This window comes from Podarcis melisellensis (genome assembly GCF_964234715.1).
Source record: "Podarcis melisellensis genome assembly, chromosome: 13".
Lineage (NCBI taxonomy): Eukaryota > Metazoa > Chordata > Lepidosauria > Squamata > Lacertidae > Podarcis > Podarcis melisellensis.
Genome location: NC_138545.1, coordinates 39,966,867 through 39,988,963, shown reverse-complemented (window position 1 = coordinate 39,988,963; position 22,097 = coordinate 39,966,867). Strand labels below are relative to the sequence as shown.

At 44.8% G+C, this 22,097-nt stretch overlaps 1 protein-coding gene and 1 long non-coding RNA gene across 4 annotated transcripts in view; one reads left to right on the top strand and one right to left on the bottom strand.

Annotated features, from left to right (window-relative positions):
* LOC309354443 overlaps positions 1-22,097 on the bottom strand; it is a 609,149-nt gene that overhangs the window by 103,923 nt on the left and 483,129 nt on the right. The window lies entirely within an intron of this gene.
* The window catches only part of LOC309354043 (uncharacterized protein), a 114,671-nt gene that overhangs the window by 55,649 nt on the left and 36,925 nt on the right, over positions 1-22,097 (top strand). For all 3 annotated transcript variants that reach the window (XM_081883744.1, XM_081883743.1, XM_081883742.1), the window contains 14 exons: positions 486-629; positions 1,189-1,260; positions 1,787-1,930; positions 4,032-4,103; positions 5,934-6,077; positions 7,713-7,784; positions 9,257-9,400; positions 10,987-11,058; positions 12,381-12,521; positions 13,705-13,776; positions 15,918-16,061; positions 18,569-18,640; positions 19,229-19,372; positions 21,990-22,061. In XM_081883744.1, the coding sequence (XP_081739870.1) occupies positions 486-629; positions 1,189-1,260; positions 1,787-1,930; positions 4,032-4,103; positions 5,934-6,077; positions 7,713-7,784; positions 9,257-9,400; positions 10,987-11,058; positions 12,381-12,521; positions 13,705-13,776; positions 15,918-16,061; positions 18,569-18,640; positions 19,229-19,372; positions 21,990-22,061 (1,509 nt within the window). The remainder of the gene's footprint in view (positions 1-485; positions 630-1,188; positions 1,261-1,786; positions 1,931-4,031; positions 4,104-5,933; positions 6,078-7,712; positions 7,785-9,256; positions 9,401-10,986; positions 11,059-12,380; positions 12,522-13,704; positions 13,777-15,917; positions 16,062-18,568; positions 18,641-19,228; positions 19,373-21,989; positions 22,062-22,097) is intronic.

The window sequence follows — 22,097 nt, the reverse complement described above, 5'->3', positions numbered from 1 at the left end:
CTTTGCTGTTGACTGTAAAAACATGACTTGCCATGTTCATTGGATCAGACCAAAGGTTCATATTAGTGTAAAGGTAAAGGGACCCCTGACCATTAGGTCCAGTCGTGGCCGTCTCTGGGGTTGCGGCGCTCATCTCGCTTTATTGGCCGAGGGAGCCGGTGTACAGCTTCCGGGTCATGTGGCCAGCATGACTAAGCCGCTTCTGCCGAACCAGAGCAGCGCACAGAAACACCGTTTACCTTCCCACTGGAGCAGTACCTATTTATCTACTTGCACTTTTTGACGTGCTTTCGAATTGCTAGGTTGGCAGGAGCGCAGGGACCAAGCAACGGGAGCTCACCCTGTCACGGGGATTCGAACCGCCAACCTTCTGATCGGCAAGTCCTAGGCTCTGTGGTTGAACAAGGCAAATCTACCCTTTGTGGCCTCATTGTGCAGGGCTGTTCTGTCATGTCATGTTGACTTTCGAGTGTGTTTTTTTATAGAACTTCAACTCACCTGTATGGCTCTGAACAAGCTCAAAGGCAACCATTTTAATCTCCACGCTCTTGAGTCCACCCTGAAGACCCTGGATCTCCCAGAGGCCAATGAATTACTGCAGGAAGTGATGAAGACAGCCAAAGCCGATAGTAAGAATTCTGGGTGGGGTCTGGGTGGGAAGGTGCTATTCTCTTTTGAACAGTCTCTTGCAAACTAAACTTCCTCGGTCCAGTATACCTGAAGGAGCGTCTCCACCTCCATCATTCTGCCCGGACACTGAGGTCCAGCGCCGAGGGCCTTCTGGCTCTTCCCTCACTACGAGAAGCCAAGTTACAGGGAGCCAGGCAGAGGGCCTTCTCGGTAGTGGCGCCCATCCTATGGAACGCCCTCCCATCAGATGTCAAAGAGAAAAATAACTACCAAACTTTTAGAAGACATCTGAAGGCAGCCCTGTTTAGGGAAGCTTTTAATGTTTAATAGGCTATTGTATTTTAGTGTTTTGTTGAAAGCCTCCCAGAGTGGCTGGGGAAACCCAGTCAGACAGGCGGGGTATAATTCAATTATTATTATTATTATTATTATTATTATTATTATTATTATTATTTGAAGAAAAAGACAGTTGTGCAGGGGCCAAATCTTGATTAGGTTGGTACAGGCTGGGATGATTTCCTCTAATTTTTTTTTCTGATTTTACACTTTGCCTTTTAGGTCACGGCAGGGTGAATTTCAGAGAATTCATGAGGGTTTATACGCTCTTACCAGAACTCCTGGAAGCAACGGGTAAGGACAAACCAGCCATTTATTTTATGGCTCTCTGCCAACTGAGAAATCTTTCCTTGTTGCGGTACCTAGAACCGTTCATCAGGTTCCGGGTCAGCCTTGCCAAACCTGGTACCTTCCAGAATACAACTATCATCTCTGCCCCTTGGCTGGAGCTGATGGGAATTGTAGTCCAAACATCTGGGAGAGGCAGGAGGTTTGGGGAAGGCTTTCCCAGAAAACGTGTTTTCATCGTCATGCCCTAGCAATCTCAAGCTCAAAACTGATGCTCAGTTCTGTGATTCTGTGCCCTGATAGTTGACTTTATAAAATGCAAATCAGCCATAGGAGGTTGAAAGTTTGTCTCATGGTTGTGTGTGTGTATGCGTGCACACGTGCGTGTGTGCTTAACCCTTTCCTGTCAATAAATGGCCAGGCTACTTCTCCACCTGCAGGGAGGAACTCCTTTGTTAGCCGTAGATTTAGGCTTGCTTCCAAATGAATGAAAAACAACTAACTGCATCTTCATCCCTCCTGCCCTTGGCAGTGCTGACGGATACTATGAATGCCATGAGTAATATCAGAGGCGACCAAGTCCAGGTGGATGATCTGCCCAAAACCTTGGCCAATGTGGGCATCAAATTGACACCAGAGGAACTGCAGCAGCTGGTCCACTCAGTTCCAGTCACAGGTGAGATCAGGACACTTGCTTGGGGCCATGTCGTTTCTTTTTGCATTGTAAGCCTGTGGGCAAGGACTGTCATTCTCCCTCCTTTTCCCAAGCTGCTTTAATGAACCACATTGCCGTCAGTATGTCCAGTACATATTAGATAAACAAGCTATAGCTTAGGGCCGCACTCTCTTGCGACCCCCCAAAAAATTTAAAGGAAAAAACACCTGGATGTACATTTCCAAAATATAAGATAAAAAACAAATAAAATAAAACCTACATACAGCAACAGTGTTTGGTGGTTTGGACGCAGGTGGCGCTGTGGGTTAAAGCCTCAGCGCCTAGGACTTGCCGATCGAAAGGTCAGCGGTTCGAATCCCTGCGGCGGGGTGCGCTCCCGCTGCTCGGTCCCAGCGCCTGCCAACCTAGCAGTTCGAAAGCACCTCCGGGTGCAAGTAGATAAATAGGGACCGCTTACCAGCGGGAAGGTAAACGGCGTTTCCGTGTGCGGCTCTGGCTCGCCAGAGCAGCGATGTCACGCTGGCCACGTGACCCGGAAGTGTCTCCGGACAGCGCTGGCCCCTGGCCTCTTAAGTGAGATGGGCGCACAACCCCAGAGTCTGTCAAGACTGGCCCGTACGGGCAGGGGTACCTTTACCTTTACCTTAGGCACCTATGATGTAAGTCATGGGCCCCGCCTACTTGCCTGCTCCCTAAAATATCATAGGTTTGCTCCTTTCAATATATAGGGTGCCTACATTTTGCATGTGCAAATGGCTTTAGATACCTATTAGGCCCATAAATTACCATATAGCATATATTCAACACAAAAAACAGTGACAGTTTGTTGACAAAGGACAGCTGGACATATAAAGGGCCCCATTACATTCAGTAGCTTAGGGCCTCATCAAACCTAAATCTGGCCCTGTTCACATAGAATCCAGGCTGATATCTGCAGAACTCTGGCTGCTACAGGTGCCACATAATACTCATTCCACAGTTATAAGAAATCAATATTCAAGCTAGCAAAAATATACCATTTGCCCAATAACAAATGTTGGAAATGTAACGAGACTGAAGGTACCTTCTACCACCTTTGGTGGACCTGCCCAAAGATTAAAGCCTTCTGGGAAATGATCTATAATGAAATTAAGAAGGTCCTTAAATGGACTTTTCCTAAGAAACCTGAGGCTTTTCTCCTGGGCATGGTTGGCCAATTGGTGTCAAAGAAGGATAGGACCTTTTTTATGTACGCTACCACAGCAGCAAGAATTCTTCTGGCAAAGTATTGGAAGATGCAAGAACTACCTACTCTGGAAGAATGGCAGATAAAGGTGACAGACTTCATAGGACTGGCAGAGATGACCGGCAGAATCCGAGATCAGGGGAAAGAGACAGTGGAAGAGGACTAGAAGAAGTTTAAATTATATCTTAAAAACTGCTGTAAAATTGAGGAGTGTTGAGATGTCAAGGGGTAAGAAGTAGAGAAATACAGCTGTAATTATTAAGTTTAAAGAAATTTAATGAAAGGGAACCAACAGATAAACTGATCAAAGGGTTGCTAAAGAACTTTGGAATAAGGATGCAGCGAAAGGGAGGTATGGCGAAGTCGGTACATGTTTAATGTTGTGTATGTTTTTGTTTTGTAATGTGTTTGTCTTTTATTATGTGTTTGAAAAATCAATAAAAAAAATTATATATATATAAAAAAAGAAATCAATATTTAAGTCTGACAACACTACGCTTTGGAATGCCTGCCTTTTGACACCATTGTACACTTTCCGGTGCCTCCTAAAAGCCTTATTTTTTATTTTATTTTTGACAAGCCTGCCCAGATATGTAGAATGTTTACATGTGTTTTAACCTGCTTTTAGCATACTGTTGATTTTAATTATTATTATTACAATGTTTTAAATAGCTGTTTTTAGTTGTTCTTAACTGATGCTTTTATTTTGCTGTTTTCTTTTTCTGAACTGCTTTTGGGGCATTTGTTGTTGTTGTTTTTTTAAGAAATTAGGCGGTATTTAAATTTTATGAAATAAATGAATAAATAAGAACAAGATTTCCCACACATAGGTACAAGTTATCCCCCTCAACTTATCTGCTATTCTGTTCCTTACAGGAGATGGGACTGTAGGCTTTGATGAGATTATTAGGAGTATAACTGGTACCCAGTCTATCTCAGAATTTGATGGTAAGACTACAGAAAACAATATCTCGATTGCCCACAAATACGTCAGTGCATATGAAAATGTTGAATGAATGTGCAGATGTGGGAAGGGGTTAATAATAATAATAATACAGTAGCACCTCAGCTTACGTTACCCTCGGGAAACGTAAACTTCGGGTTGCGAAAGCGGCAAACCAGGAAGTGTTTCGCCGCACGCATATGCACAGAAGCGGTCTACCGTTGTGTGTGCATGCGCAGAAGCAGTCCCTCTGGTTGCAGAATCCTCAGGATCCGACCGGAGCTGCGGAACGGATCCCGTCCGCAATTGGAGGTGCCAGAAGGGTACATTTTTAAGGTTTTACTGTCCATCTTCAATTCCAACTATTTTCTTTGCTACGTATTTTGTGGTGTTAAATCTCAGCTGGGGCTCTCTCACCCAAAGAGTGTTTGCCGCCAGATTGGGTCTTGGCTTCCGGGATTCCAACATTTACAACAGAAGGGATGTGATACCTTGTCCTTACTGTTACCTTACCGTCGATTCATGTACCGGTAACTTTATTGCAATAATCAGTGTGCAGAGAAGTAGAAATACATGCTTCTGAGAAATTGTGACATGTGGTCTGATGAATGGAAGGGGTGTGTGGGTGTGTTGAGACTGGCTCTTCCATCTTTCCATTCTCCATGTCCCCATACGGGCATCCTCCAGGGTGATACAGGCATGCTCTGCCACAGGGTTGCACCATGCGGCTTGCAACCGCTGGTCTTTTCAGGTGAGTTTCTCCCCCCTTGGCTTTTCTACCCCCTCTGCCCCTGTGAGGTCAGTCTTCCCTGCCTCACGCAGATACTTTATCGCCCCTGGTGAGTTCCATCATTGACCATCCCCTCTTGTTTGCTCAAATGGGGGTTAATGCCAGCTGTTGTTCGCCTTTCAAGGATGTGTCCCCTCCCGGTTCTCGCTGCCTAAAACCAGCCTGTTGCAAATCATCTTACGGTTGTCTCCGGACTGCCGGTGGTGAAATGGGAACAAGCATAAAAATGAACATTCTTGATCCTTATTATTGAGGGGAAGTGCATGGAACAGGTCTCAGTGTTTTGATTTCTGGGAATGGAGTTGAGAGACGACCTAACCTGGGGAGAAAACAGCAAAGACCTGATGAAGAGGGCACAGCAGAGGTTATATTTTCTGAGAATCCTCCGGAAAAACAATCTCTCAAAGGACCTGTTGATGGCATTTTACCATTGCACTGTGGAGAGCGTATTAACTTATGGTCTGTGTGTGTGGTTTGGGGGTTGCACGGCCAGGGGAAAAAACAATGCTATCCAGGGTTGTAAAGACTGCAGAGAGAATAATTGGGTGCACTCTTCCCACCTTAGATCAAATCTATGCGGCCAGGTGCCATAAGAAAGCTGCAAAGATAGCGCAGGATAGAATGCACCCCGGAAATGATCTCTTTCAGCTTCTGCCTTCTAGAAGAAGGTATAGGGTTATAAAGGCCAGGACTAACCGCCTGAAAAACAGTTTCTACGCAAAGGCAATTCTGGTTCTAAATGCAGCATAAGGGGTCTCTATAGTATAGTGTATTTTTTAGTATAGTATAGTGTATAGTATAGTATAGTATAGTATAGTATAGTATAGTATAGTATAGTATAGTATAGTGTGTTTTAAAATGGGTTTCAGAGTTTTTAGGGATTTTTATAGTATGGTATAGTGTATTTTAAAATGGGGTTTCAGAGTTTTTAGGGGTTTTTGAATGTTTTATTAGTTTTTCAATTTCATTGTTTTGTATGGGACAATGACAATAAAGATATCGTATATCGTATATATCGTATATCGTATATCCTTTGCTTTGCCAGCTTTAAAGAAGGCTTTTGATGCAATCAGAGAGCTCTGCAAAGGGAAGATCAAGAAGGAAGAGCTGCCAGTTGCCCTGGAAATCCTGGGTATCCGACTATCAGCCGAGGAACTTCAGCTAGCTCTGACATCTGTCTCCATTGATGGTGAGATTTTAATTAATTTTCTATATTTGCCCAAAAGCCTCCATGACATCTTTCATAACAGCGCAAACCAACGTGGTTGTATTACCTTGTTTCTCCAGCTAATATCCTAGGGTTCCATCACCATTTAATCTTCTCCCTTCAGACTTAAGAAACTGAGCGCAGGGTAGGACTCTGTGAAGGGGGCAAGGGCACGCAAATAGGAGTAGACTAGGTTGACAAAACCCTACAACGGAGAGCACTATTGGCAGAGGGCCCAGTAAAGTAGCGTGGGAGTCTCTGATGCTCCAGAATTGCTGCAGCTAAGCAGGTGTGGAAAGGAGACCACATGTGAATTCAGATACAAGTTTAATAAGTAAACTGTTGCAGGAGCGACAACACCTGTATTACACCATCTAAGGGTCCTTCTAGGGGACATGGGTGGCACTGTGGGTTAAACCACAGAGCCTTGGCTTTGCCGATCAGAAGGTCAGTGGTTCGAATCCCCGTGACGGGGTAAGCTCCCGTTGCTCGATCCCAGCTCCTGCCAACCTAGCAGTTCGAAAGCACATCAAAGTGCAAGTAGATCAATAGGTACCGCTCCGGTGGGAAGGTACACATCGTTTCTGTGCACTGCTCTGGTTGGCCAGAAGCGGCTTAGTCATGCTGGCCACATGACCCGGAAGCTGTACGCCGACTCCCTCGGCCAATAAAGCGAGATGAGCGCCACAACCCCAGAGTCGGTCACGACTGGACCTAATGGTCAGGGGTCCCTTTACCTTTACGGGTCCTTCTAGACTGGCTCTCTTGCCGTTCAGCCTACCATAATCATGGGCATTTTGCTAGCACAAACAGCACCTCCCTTTGGGTGGGGCACATTCAGCGCCCAGTATCCTCATCGCGCCATAGAGCATCACTTCGCCACTGGGATTCCCGGCATCTTCAGTGGAAACAGCACACACAGCTTCAATTTCCATCTGCAAATGCTTGGACATCACTCCAGTCCTTGGTGGGAAAAGGTCATTTTCTGGGGGCTGGGAACTTCTGTGGCCACCATTGTTGCCTGGCCGTTGGCATATTTCCTTTCGCCTTTCAGAAGGGTAGCAGGTGGCTTCTCAGTATTTAGAACACAGGGATGTTCCTCGTGCACCTTTAGTCATGTACAGTGGTACCTCAGGTTAAGTACTTAATTCGTTCTGGAGGTCCGTACTTAACCTAAAACTGTTCTTAACCTGAAGCACCACTTTAGCTAATGGGGCCTCCCGCTGCAGCCATGCCACCAGAGCACGATTTCTGTTCTCATCCTGAAGCAAAGTTCTTAACCTGAAGCACTATTTCTGGGTTAGTGGAGTCTGTAACCTGAAGCGTATGTAACCTGAAGTGTATGTAACCTGAGGTACCACTGTATTTAGATGTTTTATGTACAGCTTCTCTCACTCCCCCGCCAAAGGCTGTTGGAAATCCACATTTATTTATTATTATTTTTAATGGTGGGGCAATTTACAAAATATTCTTTTTAAGCCATGAGCTGATGTGTGGTTGATTGAAGGGGCTGTATCCCCTTTCGTGGCAAATGCCAGCTGAATGGCACCTTTCCTATGTGATCACTTATATATCTATTTGTCTGTTTGTTTCCCCTTTTCTCTCAATCCATTGAAGGTTCAGGGAGACTGGATGGGATTGAATTCCTGAAGGTTTGGTTCAATTCCCCACACTTTTTTGAATTCATAGGTAAGCATTTGGAAAGTGAACTTGGGCCTAAGCTCCATGGAGGTTGTCAGGCTGTGAAAGTGTAGCCTTTTTAGGCTTTGCCCTCGGGTGGGAAGAGCTTTGCGCCCTGGACAGCGAAATGGGAGTGAAAACAGACACTCATGGAATAGTTTCAGAGAAAAAGCTTTATTCTACCATCCGGGCTGGTAGAAGGAGCAAGTGTGATAGATTCACAAAACAAGCACGAGTTCACAGCCATTTGCACAGAGCATATATTCCCCTTCCAGTTCCCTCCCCTTTCTCCTCCTCCTCAGGAGTCCTGCCCCATGCTGAGTTTCCTGAGCATGAACAGAAAGCTCCTGTCTTTGGGACTCTTGGCGCCCTTCCCAGGAAAGGCGGATGAGAAGCCAAGGGGGTCAAGGAGCCTTGCGGTTCAGCGTGTCCAAGATGTGTTGCAACTAGAGTGAGATAAGAGTCAGTTCCCATGCCTGAGTATTCTTGGCATTGACAGAGTCTATTCATTAGCCTTTTTGAAGCTCTCTCGTACTGATAAAAGTAACGTTTTGCCTATGCAACAGCATCTTGTGAGAAAGCAGAGAAGAGCAGAGAAAAGCTGTTTTGGATTTTTAGAAGAGAGAAAGGGAATTTTGGACAGTTTGAGGCCTAGGGTGACTTTGGGCCTAGGTGGGGCACCTGTCCTCACCTCCTTCATTAGCTCTGCCATTGGGAGGGCAGGTGACAAACAAGTGGGGAACGTGGAGAGAAGAGCCTTGGCTCTGTCAGTTTACTGCTCCTTCCTCCTCATCCCTTTGCTTCCCATTCAGCAACAGTGACTTTATAAGGGCCCTGTTTCTCAGCCTCTGCTCCTCTTCTGCACAATGCAGTGAGTGATCTGAGCCTGGAGTCAGAGGAGAAAATTCAGAAGGTTTTGTTTTGTTTTGTTTTCTGCATTTAATGAGAAACTCCCAAACTTCTTCAGCCAATATCCAAGCCGAAACACCGCGATCCACAATGTGCACTTCTCTCAATTTTTCGATGCCGTTCTTCAACTGAACCTATGTACAAAAAGGGGGGTGTAATAGGGGGAAATGTGGTCTCTTTTTTTGTAAAAGTTATTTTAAACATTTTTTTTTAGTTCATTATATATAATTTCCCAGAATGCTTTTATTACCTTACACGTCCACCACATATGATAAAAGGTCCCTTCTTTTTCTTTACATTTCCAACAGATATTTGTACCCGTCTTACACGTTTTTGCCAACCTACTAGGGGTTAAATACCAACAGTACATCATTTTCCTATAATTTTCTTTCAACGTAAAGCATGCCGTGAATTTCAAATCAGTTCTCCATCACCTCTCAAAATGCGGATTTTTTAAATTACAAAATGGCAAACTCGTGTAGAAATGTGGCGAGTTGAATTACTCAGTATGGTGAGTAAGGGGACTGATGGCAGTCTGTCCTTCCTTCCTCCCCATTCTTCTCCTCCTCCAGCACTGCGGGATGCCATGAAGCATGTTGAAAGCATCAGAAACAAGAAGATGACAGTTCAGCAGCTGGAGGGAAGTCTGGGTGGCCTGGGACTGTACTTGCCCAATAAAACTTTCAACGATATAGTCAAATCAGTCAAAACTGACGGTAAGAAAGATTTACCTGTTGTCCGTCCTCTAAGCCCCTCTCTGTTCCTAGACGGTTGACACAGGCATCGCCTGGGCCTCACTAAGATTAATGAAGAAGCTTTTACAAGATAACATGAGGAAAGCTGTGTATTGTTTAGGGATAAATGGGTGGGTGAATGGATGGATGGATGGATCAGTCAATCAATCAATCAATCAATCAATCAATCAATCAATCACTGAATACCTTTATACTTATCTAGTCACAGGCCAGTTCCAACTTGTTGATGAATAATGATCACATTATGGCTTTGATGCTATTTAACATAATCATACGTTTGAAAGGCATGCAGGTGGCGCTGTGGTCTAAACCACTGAGCCTCTTGGGCTTGCCAATCAGAAGATTGGCGGTTTGAAAGCACACCACTGCAAGTAGATAAATAGCTATCGCTGTGGCAGGAAGGTAAACAGCATTTCTATGCGCTCTGCTTTCCGTCACAGTGTCCCATTGTGCCAGAAGCTGTTTAGTCATGCAGGCCACATGACCTGGAAAAGTGTCTGTGGACAAAGGCCAGCTCCCTCGGCCTGAAAAGCAAGATGAGCGCCGCAACCCCAGAGTTGTGTGCAATTGGACTTAACCGTCCAGGGGTCCTTTTTACCTTTTGCATTTGAAAGGTACTGGTGGAAAAGCAGTGGCCAAAGCAGGGCTTATTCCACAATTCTATGTAAGAACATTTTAGTATTCGGAATTCGTTTTTCTAAAAAACAAAACATAAAAACAACCCTGCACATTTTTAGCTCGTGTGCTTGCAGAGACAAGCTTGAAACTTGTGTGGTGTCGTTTCTGGAGTCTCAGAAGCCAGCAAGTTGTGAGGAGAAAAGCAGCGTGAAATAAAAACTGGAATGCGCCACTCATGATTCTGTCATCTGCTCAGGATGGGCAGTTGATTCAAAAATACTTATCTAAGGTGCACCAAAGGTTTGAGGGCAAAAAGAAAGGATTTTGGATTGGATTCTCTCCCCTCCCCCCCCATTAGTTTACCTTTAGCTTCCTAGTAGCAGAGAAAATAGAACATCTCTCCCACAATGCAGTCAGGTTCTCTTTAATTTTGCAATACAGTCGTACCTTGGTTTTCGAACAGCTTAGTTCTCAAACATTTTGGCTCCCGAACATCGCAAAGCCGGAAGTGAGTGTTCCGGTTTGCAAACTATTTTTGGAAGCCGAACGTCCAACAGGGCTTCCGATTGGCTGCAGGAATCAGAATCCACGCTTTGGTTTCCGAACGTTTTGGAAGTCGGACAGACTTCCGGAACGGATTCCGTTTGACTTCCAAGGTACGACTGTACAGGGATTCTTCTGCCTACAAAATCAACCCAATCATGGTCTTCCTGCACACAATGGGCAGAGTGGGAGGTGGAGGAATTTAAAACTTAAAACTAATAGTGCCATCTCAGTGTGATATTTCATCTTTTGCTAGCCGTTGAGTACGGATTCTGGCTTTAGCTGCATGATGCAAGAAAGGACCTAAATCTCATGCAATGTACTTTCTTTATCCCAATATTTTCCTTGCACGTTAAACTAAAAAGAAGTGTTTCCCTCCTCTCCAGAGAATGAGCAGATCTATTTCAAAGACTTTTTGTTAGGATTGGGTGAAACAGAGGATTTCACTGAACTGGAAGGTAAGTGCTCTTTTCTAGACTTCTTTGGTGAAACGGATACATATATCAAATGTCCTTATTTGAGATGTAGATTTGAGCACCATTTACCCCAAACATCCTCTTCCCTTACTGCCTGCTTCAGATTTCCTCCCCAGATGCCTTCTTGCATCTTCCTCTATCTATCTATCTATCTATCTATCTATCTATCTATCTATCTATCATCTATCTATCTATCTATCTATCTATCTATCTATCATCTATCTATCTATCTATCTATCTATCTATCTATCATCTATCATCTATCTATCTATCTATCTATCTATATCATCTATCTATCTATATCTATCTATCTATCATCTATCTCTATCCTTTTTGGGGTCATACATTTCACTAATTTTATACATTTCACTAATTTTACAATCATTCTGCCATTTCAAAACTTGACTTCCTTTCACCTCTTTCCATGGTTCCTTAAATTTGTTTTTAATATCTTCTGCATATCCAAGTTCATTTACTCCTTTAAATATATACTCTTATAAAACTGCAGGTTATTACAATAATCCTGCCAGCCAACTTTTTTATCTGTTTATAATTTATCTATCTCTATCCTTTTTGGGGTCATACATTTCACTAATTTTATACATTTCACTAATTTTACAATCATTCTGCCATTTCAAAACTTGACTTCCTTTCACCTCTTTCCGTGGTTCCTTAAATTTGTTTTTAATATCTTCTGCATATCCAAGTTCATTTACTCCTTTAAATACTGTATATACTCTTATAAAACTGCAGGTTATTACAATAATCCTGCCAACTTTTTTATCTGTTTATAATTTATCTGTAAATATTCAACAAACCATTTCCATTCTTTTATAAAATTTATATATATTGTTATCTTGATTTCTTATTTTTATTCTTTCTTATTCTTCCAGTAAGTTTTTGCCATTTCTGCATATTCCATAAATTTCTGTATCCATTCTTCCTTTGCTGGGACTTCTGCTTCTTTCCATTTGGGGGCAAGTGAGATGAGCACCGCAACCCCAGAGTCAGCCATGACTGTACCTAATGGTCAGGGGTCCCTTTCCCTTTACCTTTTTAGGCATTTCTTAATGCATCTGATGTGAGTGTGCATATCGTTTGGTAGTCCTTACTCTTTAACATGCTATGTGACTCTTGTTTTTACTGCAGCAGGCTAACAACAAGACAACTCCTCTAGAACTTCCCACTTTTCTGTCGCCCCCTAGGGGTAGCAGAAGGAATAGATGTGTGGGCATAGGCCCGTCCAGATGTGCTGGCCCTGTGTTGTTGCCATTGGATTGGAACTTTGTCTTGCTTCTCTCCAGCCTTACAGCGCGCCGCCACCATCATTGACATAGGGAACAATGGCTGGATGCAACCAAAGGAGCTGCAGTCCACTCTGGATACTTTGGGCATCTACTTGAAACATGAAGAGTTCCAGGAGATTGCAAAGGAGCTCATGAATGGTGAGTTTTGTGGGCAAGGGGAAACTGAGCATGAGTTTTAGTTTTGCATGCTCAGTCCCTGCTACACAATGGAGAAAACACGATGTCTATGGCAGGCTGAGCCAGATAGCTATTCATGTTCTTCCTCATAAAAAACCCCCCTCCCTTCCAAAAGAAGTACTAATATCTAGGATTGAGACAAGACGTGCGGACTTGCTTAGCCAAATCAAACCATCCTAGCAATGATTAAGGAGGCTATGGAACAGGGGTGGAAGATGTTCTCCCATTCCGAGTGAGGGCAGGAAGCATTCCTCTCACTCTGATTTGACTTTGCAATGCCATCGCCAGTGAACGCCCTCATCCCTCTGAATGCGCATGAACTTAAAGATGCACAGCATCAGTGGCCCATTTCTAATTTGTTGTTGACAGGAAGCAGTGTTCAGGCCACTCTCCTGAAGATGTCTTTCCTGCTGCTCCAGAAAATCATGGCTACAATATTTTTTTTAAGTCACGTCTCTACCGCAAATTTAAAACTGGTTTCAAATTTAAAATTTGAAAACTGGTTTTATGTTATTAAGGTTTCGCTTTTCAGCCCCACCCCCTAAAATGGTGAGTGCTGACAAGTTTTTCTCCTTTTCTTTTTGAGACCCTAACCATTTCAATTGCCCCCTCGGCTTGGGGCAATTACAGTTAAACAGTTCTGAAAGGAATTTATACGTGGAGTGGACTTTTCCCAAGACCATACTAAATGCCAGTGCGACCCTTTTCCAATGGAAGGAGCCAATGTTTTGGCTACTGCAGCTTATAAAATACTGTTGATTTGAAAAAATCCTTTAAATTTTCAACCCTGTTTGTCTTGCAACAATCGTGTTGGGTTACCCATTCTAGAATTGAGTTCCCCATTCTATATACTGGGGAACTGGAGCAGAGAGATAACTTGCTCACAATGAATTCGGACAGGGTCACAATTCTGAGGTGGGAAAAGGGCAGGTTCATAGGCCAGGTGATATGTTCCTCATAAGCAGGAAACCGTTGCAGACTGAGGGAGAAATCGACCGCTCTGAATATTATTGGCCTTCAGTCTCTGTCTGCTCCAGGAGTAGGCAGGATCCTGACTCTTAGCAACCCAACCTCTTCTTGCCTTTTAATGGCCCTGTTCTTCTGTCGCTCAATTGTTTTGTCCTGTTTCATCTTTTCCTTCCAGACGAAGGGATTGTAAACGTCAAGGACTGCCTGATAACTCTGTCCAAGAGGCAACGCTTCAAGGACTCTTTGGGTGAGCGTCTTAACGACAAGGGCATTGATATAGGAGAGGGTGTGAGGTTGGTGCTAGTGATGGGCAAGCCTCAGTTTGGAACTGTGCTCAACAAGCTGAGCTGTCCCTGACCGCCACCAAGAAAATTAGCTTGGTTTTTATTCTGAGTCCAGTTCAGAAAGCATCAGGAGAATAACAGTGTCACAGTCCCTTCCCTTTTCTACTGTGAGATCTCTAGACCGTTTTATGTTGCTTCTGCTATGACAGCAATGACTGTTTCTGCTGCCAACAACAACAACAACAACAACAACAACAATAATAATAATAATAATAATAATAATAATAATAATAATAATAATTTAGTATTTATACCCCGCCCATCTGGCTGGGCCTCCCCAGCCACTCTGGGCGGCTTCCATAGAAACCAAAAATACAGTAAAATATCACACGTTAAAAACTTCCCTGAACAGGGCTGCCTTAAGATGTCTTCTGAATGTCAGGTAGTTGTTTATCGCTTTGACATCTGCTGGAAGGGCGTTCCACAGGGCTGGCGCCACTACCGAGAAGGCCCTCTGCCTGGTTCCCTGTAGCTTTGCTTCTTGCAATGAGGGAACCGCCAGAAGGCCCTCGGCACTGGACCTCAGCGTCCGGGCAGAATGATGGGGGTGGAGACGCTCCTTCAGGTATACTGGACCGAGGCCATTTAGGGCTTTAAAGGTCAGCACCAACACTTTGAATTGTGCTTGGAAACGTACTGGGAACCAGTGTAGGTCTTTCAAGACCGGTGTTATATGGTCTCGGCGGCCGCCCCCAGTCACCAGTCTAGCTGCCGCATTCTGGATTAGTTGTAGTTTCCGAGTCACCTTCAAAGGTAGCCCCACGTAGAGTGCATTGCAGTAGTCCAAGCGGGAGATAATCAGAGCATGCACCACTCTGGTAAATTATTAATAATTAATAATTAATAATAATTAAGAATAATAATAATAATTTTTATTTATACCCCGCCCTCCCCATCCAAGACCGGGCTCAGGGCGGCTAACACAAAATATAAAAACAATTGATTAGAAAACAGCTTAAAAGCAAAATTAAAATACAACATTAAAACATTAAAATGCAGCCTCATTTCAGTGGAACTCAATCAAAAACTTTTGGGGGGATAAAAACATCAAGTCTAACTATCCAGACTGGTCCTACATGAGTCAGAAAAAAGCCAGGGAAGTCCCCAAATAGGAGTTCCAACACAGAAAGAGAAAGGGAAAAAGAAAGCGGGGGAAATCAGATTGATTCCGATGCCGCTGTAAACGTATTGCTCAGGAACTTTAGTTTCTAGGTTGTCAAATATATTGAGAAAACTACATTTCTAAGAGTCCTTGACTCTGGGGGTGCTGCTGTAGCAGCATTCCAAGTTGAAATATAAACTTTGTTGTGATTTCAGCGATAGGCTCAAATTGTGGAAATGGCATCTTGCTGTATGGAAAATGTGGCAATATATGGTTGTTGACTATCACTTGCATGTATGAAAGGGTAAACCTGAGCCAGAAATGAGCTCAAAGTACCATGGGAGGAACTCAACAGGCTCCTAGCATCTTTGCCGCTTCTTTTTCTCTCTCTTTCTGCCTTCCTGGAAGAAGCCAGTAGCTTCATGGCTCCCAGCTCAACAAAACTACACATGGGTAAACTCCCTAACTAGGAAATTTACACAGCCCGAATATCTTTGCTCGCAGAGAAAATGCATAGTCCCTTTGTAATTAAACCAAGTATTTTTTTTCCTTTTTAAACCAATTGGAAACTTTTCTTCTTCTTCTTTCCTTTGCTGCCTGTAGGATAGAGACATGCACAGGCTTATTTCTGTGACTACTGAAACTCTTATAAGTACAATCTTCACCTGCTTGCAAAACAAGGTGTTTGATTTATTCTAGCCTAAGTATTTTCATGTGGAACACTTGTTTCAGATGGGTGTGGACAGATATAAGATGTAAACAAGCCTTAATGGTGCCTGGTGCAACCAGTCATTGTGCGAACTGCTAGGAAAGAGTTAGAATGTCTTCCAAAACTCTCTCCAACAGAAAACAGATTTTCATCACGAGACTAGTATCCCTGCGAAATACTTGTTTCAGTCCCGATGAACACAGTAATTCCATATTTGATCTTTCTTCTGGCAGCACTTCAGTCTGCTGTTGTGAACTTCAGCAAGATCAGAGGTGAGAAAGTTGATGTCAGAGACTTGGAGTCCATTATGGAAGGTCTGGGTATTAACTTGAGCAACACTGAGTTCCAGAATGCCTTAAAAACCATCCCTGTAGATGGTAAGTACTAAAGTTGTCTTCGTTCCTGGTCCCCGTAAGGCAAAGCCTTGGTGGTAGTAGGAAGTCAAGCTTAGATATGAAAATGATGTACCACTGATATTTAAAGGTAAAGGGACACCTGACCATTAGGTCCAGTCGTGACCGACTCTGGGGTTGCGGCGCTCACTTTATTATCTCACTTTATCTCACTTTATTGGCCGAGGGAGCTGGCGTACAGCTTCTGGGTCATGTGGCCAGCATGACTAAGCCACTTCTGGCGAACCAGAGCAGCGCACGGAAATGCCATTTACCTTCCCGCTGGAGTGGTACCTATTTATGTACTTGCTCTTTGACGTGCTTCCAAACTGCTAGGTTGGCAGGAGCAGGGACTGAGCAACGGGAGCTCACCCCGTCGTGGGGATTTGAACTGCTGACCTTCTGATCGGCAAGCCCTAGGCTCTGTGGTTTAACCCACAGTGCCACCCGTGTCCCACACCGTTGATATTTAACACTCACTAAATTAGCAAAAATGTATAGAACTGTTTCAAATATTTGTTGGAAATATAAGGAGAAAGAGGGCACATTCTACCATATGTGGTGGACATGCAAAATAACAAAAGCATTCTGGGAAATGATATATAATGAGTTGGGGGGGGAGTTTAAAATAACCTTTGTGGGGGAAAACAGAAGCTTTTCTACTAGGAATTATAGGTTCAGAAATACCAAAGGAGCAGAAAACCATGACAATGGCAACGCCGTTACTTTTGGCCCAAAGATGGAATTAAGATAAAGCCCCAACTAGAGAAGAATGGTTGATAAAGGTGATGCAGAAGCAAATTGTATTATCTTTGACAAGAGTTAACTATCTGCCATTTGCATTCCTTTGGTTGGACATGTTCGCCCCTCTGTTAAGTTGTGGGCGAACATGTCAGACGACACAGTGATTCTTTAAACAGCTCTTCTTTATTCAGATGCCAGAACAGAACTAGGCTGAGGAGCTCAGTCAGAATGCTTATTATAGAGCTCCAGAACAATGCAACTATTGCCATTTTCTAAAACTATCCAATCACTGAACGTCACTTTTCGATCCTTCATTTGCATAACTATCTACAGTATCCCCCTGCTGGCCCAGGGTGAGAACTTCAGTACATAAGACCCTTGACATGCAATGTTACAGGAGAGTGGTGGATCCTGGGTGCTGTGGAATCTGGTTTCTAATTGGAGGAATTTTAATCCTCATCCTCAAGGGAAACAGTCAGCTTTTGAATCCTCAGGGAAAGTTTTTGAATCCCCTTCCTCTAGTTAGCCTGCAAAATGCACTTCCTCGGTCTCGGCCCACCTTGAAGTAAAGAGGATATGTGAGATAGAGCCTCACTAGCTTACATGCACTGAGCTCTCTTGCCTCAGAAAAACCAGGATGTGAAACACAGAGTGAGGCACCCCTCCCTATAAAATCATGTGGACTCTATTCCCGAGGGGTCACAAACACAGCACCCATGGGTTCCAGTGTGCCTCCTCTGGCACCCATGAAATGTCTCAGCAAATATCGCCACAAAATTCCACAACGTGTGAGAGACTCTTTGCTGTTCCTGCTCAGTTCCTGTTTGCAATAGCTTGCTGACATCTGAACAAACACCCCTTAAATGTGCTCAGAGAATAGGTGCAAGGAACCAATCCTTGTGAGTGAGCATGGCAGCAGGTGATATAGGTGCCTTTTTTCCTATTGGTTGGAGGTGGGCATTGTTTTGTGGGCATTTCTCTCTTTTTGCTTTCTTAGCTGTGGTGGCCATTTTGTGACAGCCATTTTGAGTTATGTTACACTGCTGCGGCAGCCATGTTGTGGCTGGCACCCACGGTACATTCTTGTAATTCCAAATATGCCTATGGGCCCAAATAAGTAGGTAAAGGTAAAGGGACCCCTGACCATTAGGTCCAGTCGTGGCCGACTCTGAGGTTGCAGCGCTCATCTCACTTTATTGGCCGAGGGAGCCGGCGTACAGCTTCCAGGTCATGTGGCCAGCATGACTAAGCTGCCTCTGGCGAACCAGAGCAGCGCACGGAAACGCTGTTTACCTTCCCGCTGGAGCGGTACCTATTTATCTACTTGTACTTTGACGTGCTTTCGAACTGCTAGGTTGGCAGGAGAAGTAAGCAAAACCCTGCCTTAAAAAGCATTACATGACTGGCTCTTGGCAGATCTCAGGGAGCCATTACTTTCTTATCAACCTGCAGTCGCATTGCGACTCTGCTCGGTATAGCAAGGAACTTCCGTTATTCAGGACAAATGGGTCAGTGATTGTGAGCGTGTATGGCAGGAGAGGATTTGTTTCCTATTGGGCTGAGTAGCTTGACTCTCTTGAGTCATCTAGAAATACATCTCATCTATAGGGTCCCCATTTCCTTCATATGGTGAGCTTTACTTTCATTCATTGATTTAACTTTTACGGGTTAAATTCTGCCTTGTGGAGTGGCAGGAGTTAGACTGAATAGCCTCTTCGGTTCCTCTTTTCAACCTGTTGGTTTTGCAGAATTCGGAAGGGTGGCTTTCAAGGACTTCCTGACCAGCGTGGTGAACAATGAGCGTTTCTCTGAATCTGTAGGTTAGTGGGGTCTTCTATGCAGCTTGCAAATGATTAGTTAGAGGGGTCTGAAGATGCATAGTCCAGTTCAGACAAAATTCAATTGCAAATGAAGATCAGAGTGTGTGGTCAATAGAAGGAAGATGCTCTGCTCTGCAAAATGCTACAGTGCAGCTGAGGCATAAAAGGTAAAGGGACCCCTGACAGTTAAGTCCAGTCGCAAACGACTCTGGGGTTGTGGCGCTCATCTTACTTTACAGGCCGTGGGAGCCGGCGTTTATCCGCTCCCCAGACAGTTTTCCCGGGTCATGTGGCTAGCCCCTTTTGGCGCAATGGAACACTGAAACCAGGGCAGCGCCGGAGCAGCCCCTATTAATCTACTTGCACTTTGACGTGCTTTCAAACTGCTAGGTTGGCAGGAGCTGGGACAGAGCAACAGGAGCTCACCCCATTGCAGGGATTGGAACCCCTAACCTTTTGATTGGCAAGCCCAAGGCTCAGTGGTTTAGACCACAGCGCCACCCGCATCCCATCAGCTGAGGCATAGGTGCCCATAGAACAACCATTTCGCCTGTCTCTTAACTTGGCGACCCGATTTCCTCTTTGCAGCTGTACATAACCTCTACATGCTCATTAGCAAAATGGATGGTGATAAAGTCGAGGTTTCTCAGCTGAAAGACATACTGGCTCCCATGGGCATCCTGTTAACCAAGGACGACGCTAAGGAGGTGCTGAAGAGCATGTCAGTCAAAAGTAAGAAAACCTTGAGACCAATTTCAAATGGGCAGAGGTGGCACGCGATTGTAGCCCTGCCTAGGTCGTGCCCACCTGGGATTTGCAGGTCTGAGGGGGCTACAGTGTTTGAGTGCTCTTCCCATGAAGAAACACTTTTCTAAAGCTAGCACAGCAGTGTCACAGCTCAGCTAAAACCGTTATTAATGATTTGCTAGCCCTCTCAGTCCAAATATGGATTATCTCCTATTCCTACCCAGCACTGTCAGGGTCACACGCAATATAGAGTTTGATGGCCTAGAGTGGCTCAGGAGGCTCAACCCACATTCCTTCCCTACCTACTGGGTTCGGAGTAGTTTTTCTTATCTAGCTTTCTGGCAATCCATAATAAAATAATTCTTATTTATATGTCTTCGTCTGACTGGGTTTCCCCAGCCACTCTGGGCGGCTTCCAATAGTCCTCTTCCTGTCCTGTTTTAATACTGCTATAGAATGTGGGGGGTGCCCCCCATTAAACCCTAGATATTAATAAATGGTAGGATTTTGATTATTTGGCATATTGCAGGCAAGTGGGAAAATACAGGCTAAGCTTCTTTTCCGTGCCAGGGCTTCACTTGGGATAGAGACATTATTAACCTGACAAAAGATGTTGATAGCCCATCTAAGAGGAAACTTGGGCCTGGGCAGACAGATGTTTGTCATGGTAACTGTGTGAAGTGATAGGAAAAGAGTCTTTTAGCAAGGTGTGCTGGGAAGAAGAAGGAAGAGAACAAAGAGAGAGCCATCTTGGGCAGGATGGCTGAAGTCTGGCTGGGAGAGATGGCTTTGACTCCAGTGCTAGCCCAGTCTGAGATGACCAACTGTGCTGCAAGATCTGGACTTCCGGCATGCAGTCTGAAGGTGTAAATAGGTGAATAAACCATATTTCTTAAAAACTACAGCTGCATCTGCTGTGTCTTCAGTTCTCCAAAGGAACACAAACCCTGGGTGAGCACCTGCAACCCACTGGAATCTTGCTACCATTCTGCAGAGAATGAGGGTGGCACCCATCTTCTGTAACAATACAATTTCCTTGCTCACTGTCTCGCCTTTTATTCCACCCTGCTCTCCATTTTGCACTGGAGGATTGCTCTGGTGGAGAAAAGTCATCTCTGCAAGGGCAAGGAACAGCTGGTCAGACTTGTGAGGGGTGACTACCAAAGTGCTGCTGACGCTGCCAATAATAATAATAATAATAATAATAATAATAATAATTTATTATTTGTACCCCGCCCATCTGGCTGGGTTTCCCCAGCCACTCTGGGTGGCTAACAAAAAAGATGAAAAATACACTAAAATGTCACATATTAAAACTTCCCTGAACAGGGCTGCCTTCAGATGTCTTCTGAATGTCAGGTAGTTGTTTATCGCTTTGACATCTGATGGGAGGGCGTTCCACAGGGTGAGCGCCACTACCAAGAAGGCCCTCTGCCTGGTTCCCTGTAACCTGGCCTCTTGCAGTGAGGGAACCGCCAGAAGGCCCTCGGAGCTAGACCTCAGTGTCCGGGCAGAACGATGGGGGAGGAGACGCTCCTTCAGATATACTGGACCGAGGCTGTTTAGGGCTTTAAAAGTCAGCACCAACACTTTGAATTGTGCTCGGAAACGTACTGGGAGCCAATGTAGGTCTTTCAAGACCGGTGTTATGTGGTCTCGGCGGCCACTCCCAGTCACCAGTCTAGCTGCCGCGTTCTGGATTAGTTGTAGTTTCCGGGTCACCTTCAAAGGTAGCCCCACGAAGAGCGCATTGCAGTAGTCCAAGCGGGAGATAACACTGTTTTGATGACCACCCCCAGGTCCCCAGCAGTCTGTTTCCAATGGGGTTCGTCCACAGAGGCCTGCTTTTCAGGCAACGGTGCCAGCTGTGGGACCTTGAACTCTCCTTCCTCAGAGTGGGAAGACATGATGCTCAAAAGCAAGTTAATGTTGCCAGCTGCGGCTGCCATTCAGATCGTTCTTTGGCCTCTGAAAACCAAGAAGCCCTCTAGGATGGCATTGCTCAAACCTGGGGTCTCTGTCGGGCCTTGATTGTTTAGGGAGGGTCCTTCAGACAGAAGTGGTTTCCCCCTCCAAGCTTGGTCACGTAACCGTGAAGGTTCCTTCTGGTACAGTGAAAGGGACACATCCAGCTCCACCCATTTTCTTCAGATAGCTAAGGATCACTGCATAGTTCAGGCATGGGCAAACTCGGCCCTCTAGATGTTTTGGGACTACAACTCCCATCATCCCTAGCTAACAGGACCAGTGGTCAGGGATGATGGGAATCGTAGTCCCAAAACATCTGGACGGCCAGGTTTGCCCGTACCTGGCATAGTTTCACCTGTTGCCCATCTGTGCCAGGTAATCTCAGGGGAGGCTCCTGCTCAGTCTAATGCAGGTGTGAGGAGCCTTTACCACCCCACACACCCAGATGGTGCTAAACTACAATTCCCATCATCCCCTCTGGTATCAGAAATGTAGGCAACACTACCATAATATCCAAAGCTTGTTTGTGGTCCTTGGACTCATGGCCACAGACTGCAGAGACATCCCTGCCCCGTTCAGTTATTTTTTTGCAACTAGTTCATTCTCATTTCTCCTCCTCTGCTTTGTCTTGTAGGGGATGGTATGGTGAAACTGAAAGAATTTATGAACGAATTGCCCAATACCCGGCGATTCTCCACAGCTGTAGGTAAGAGCAAAGCTTGCCACTGGCACCACATGTGAG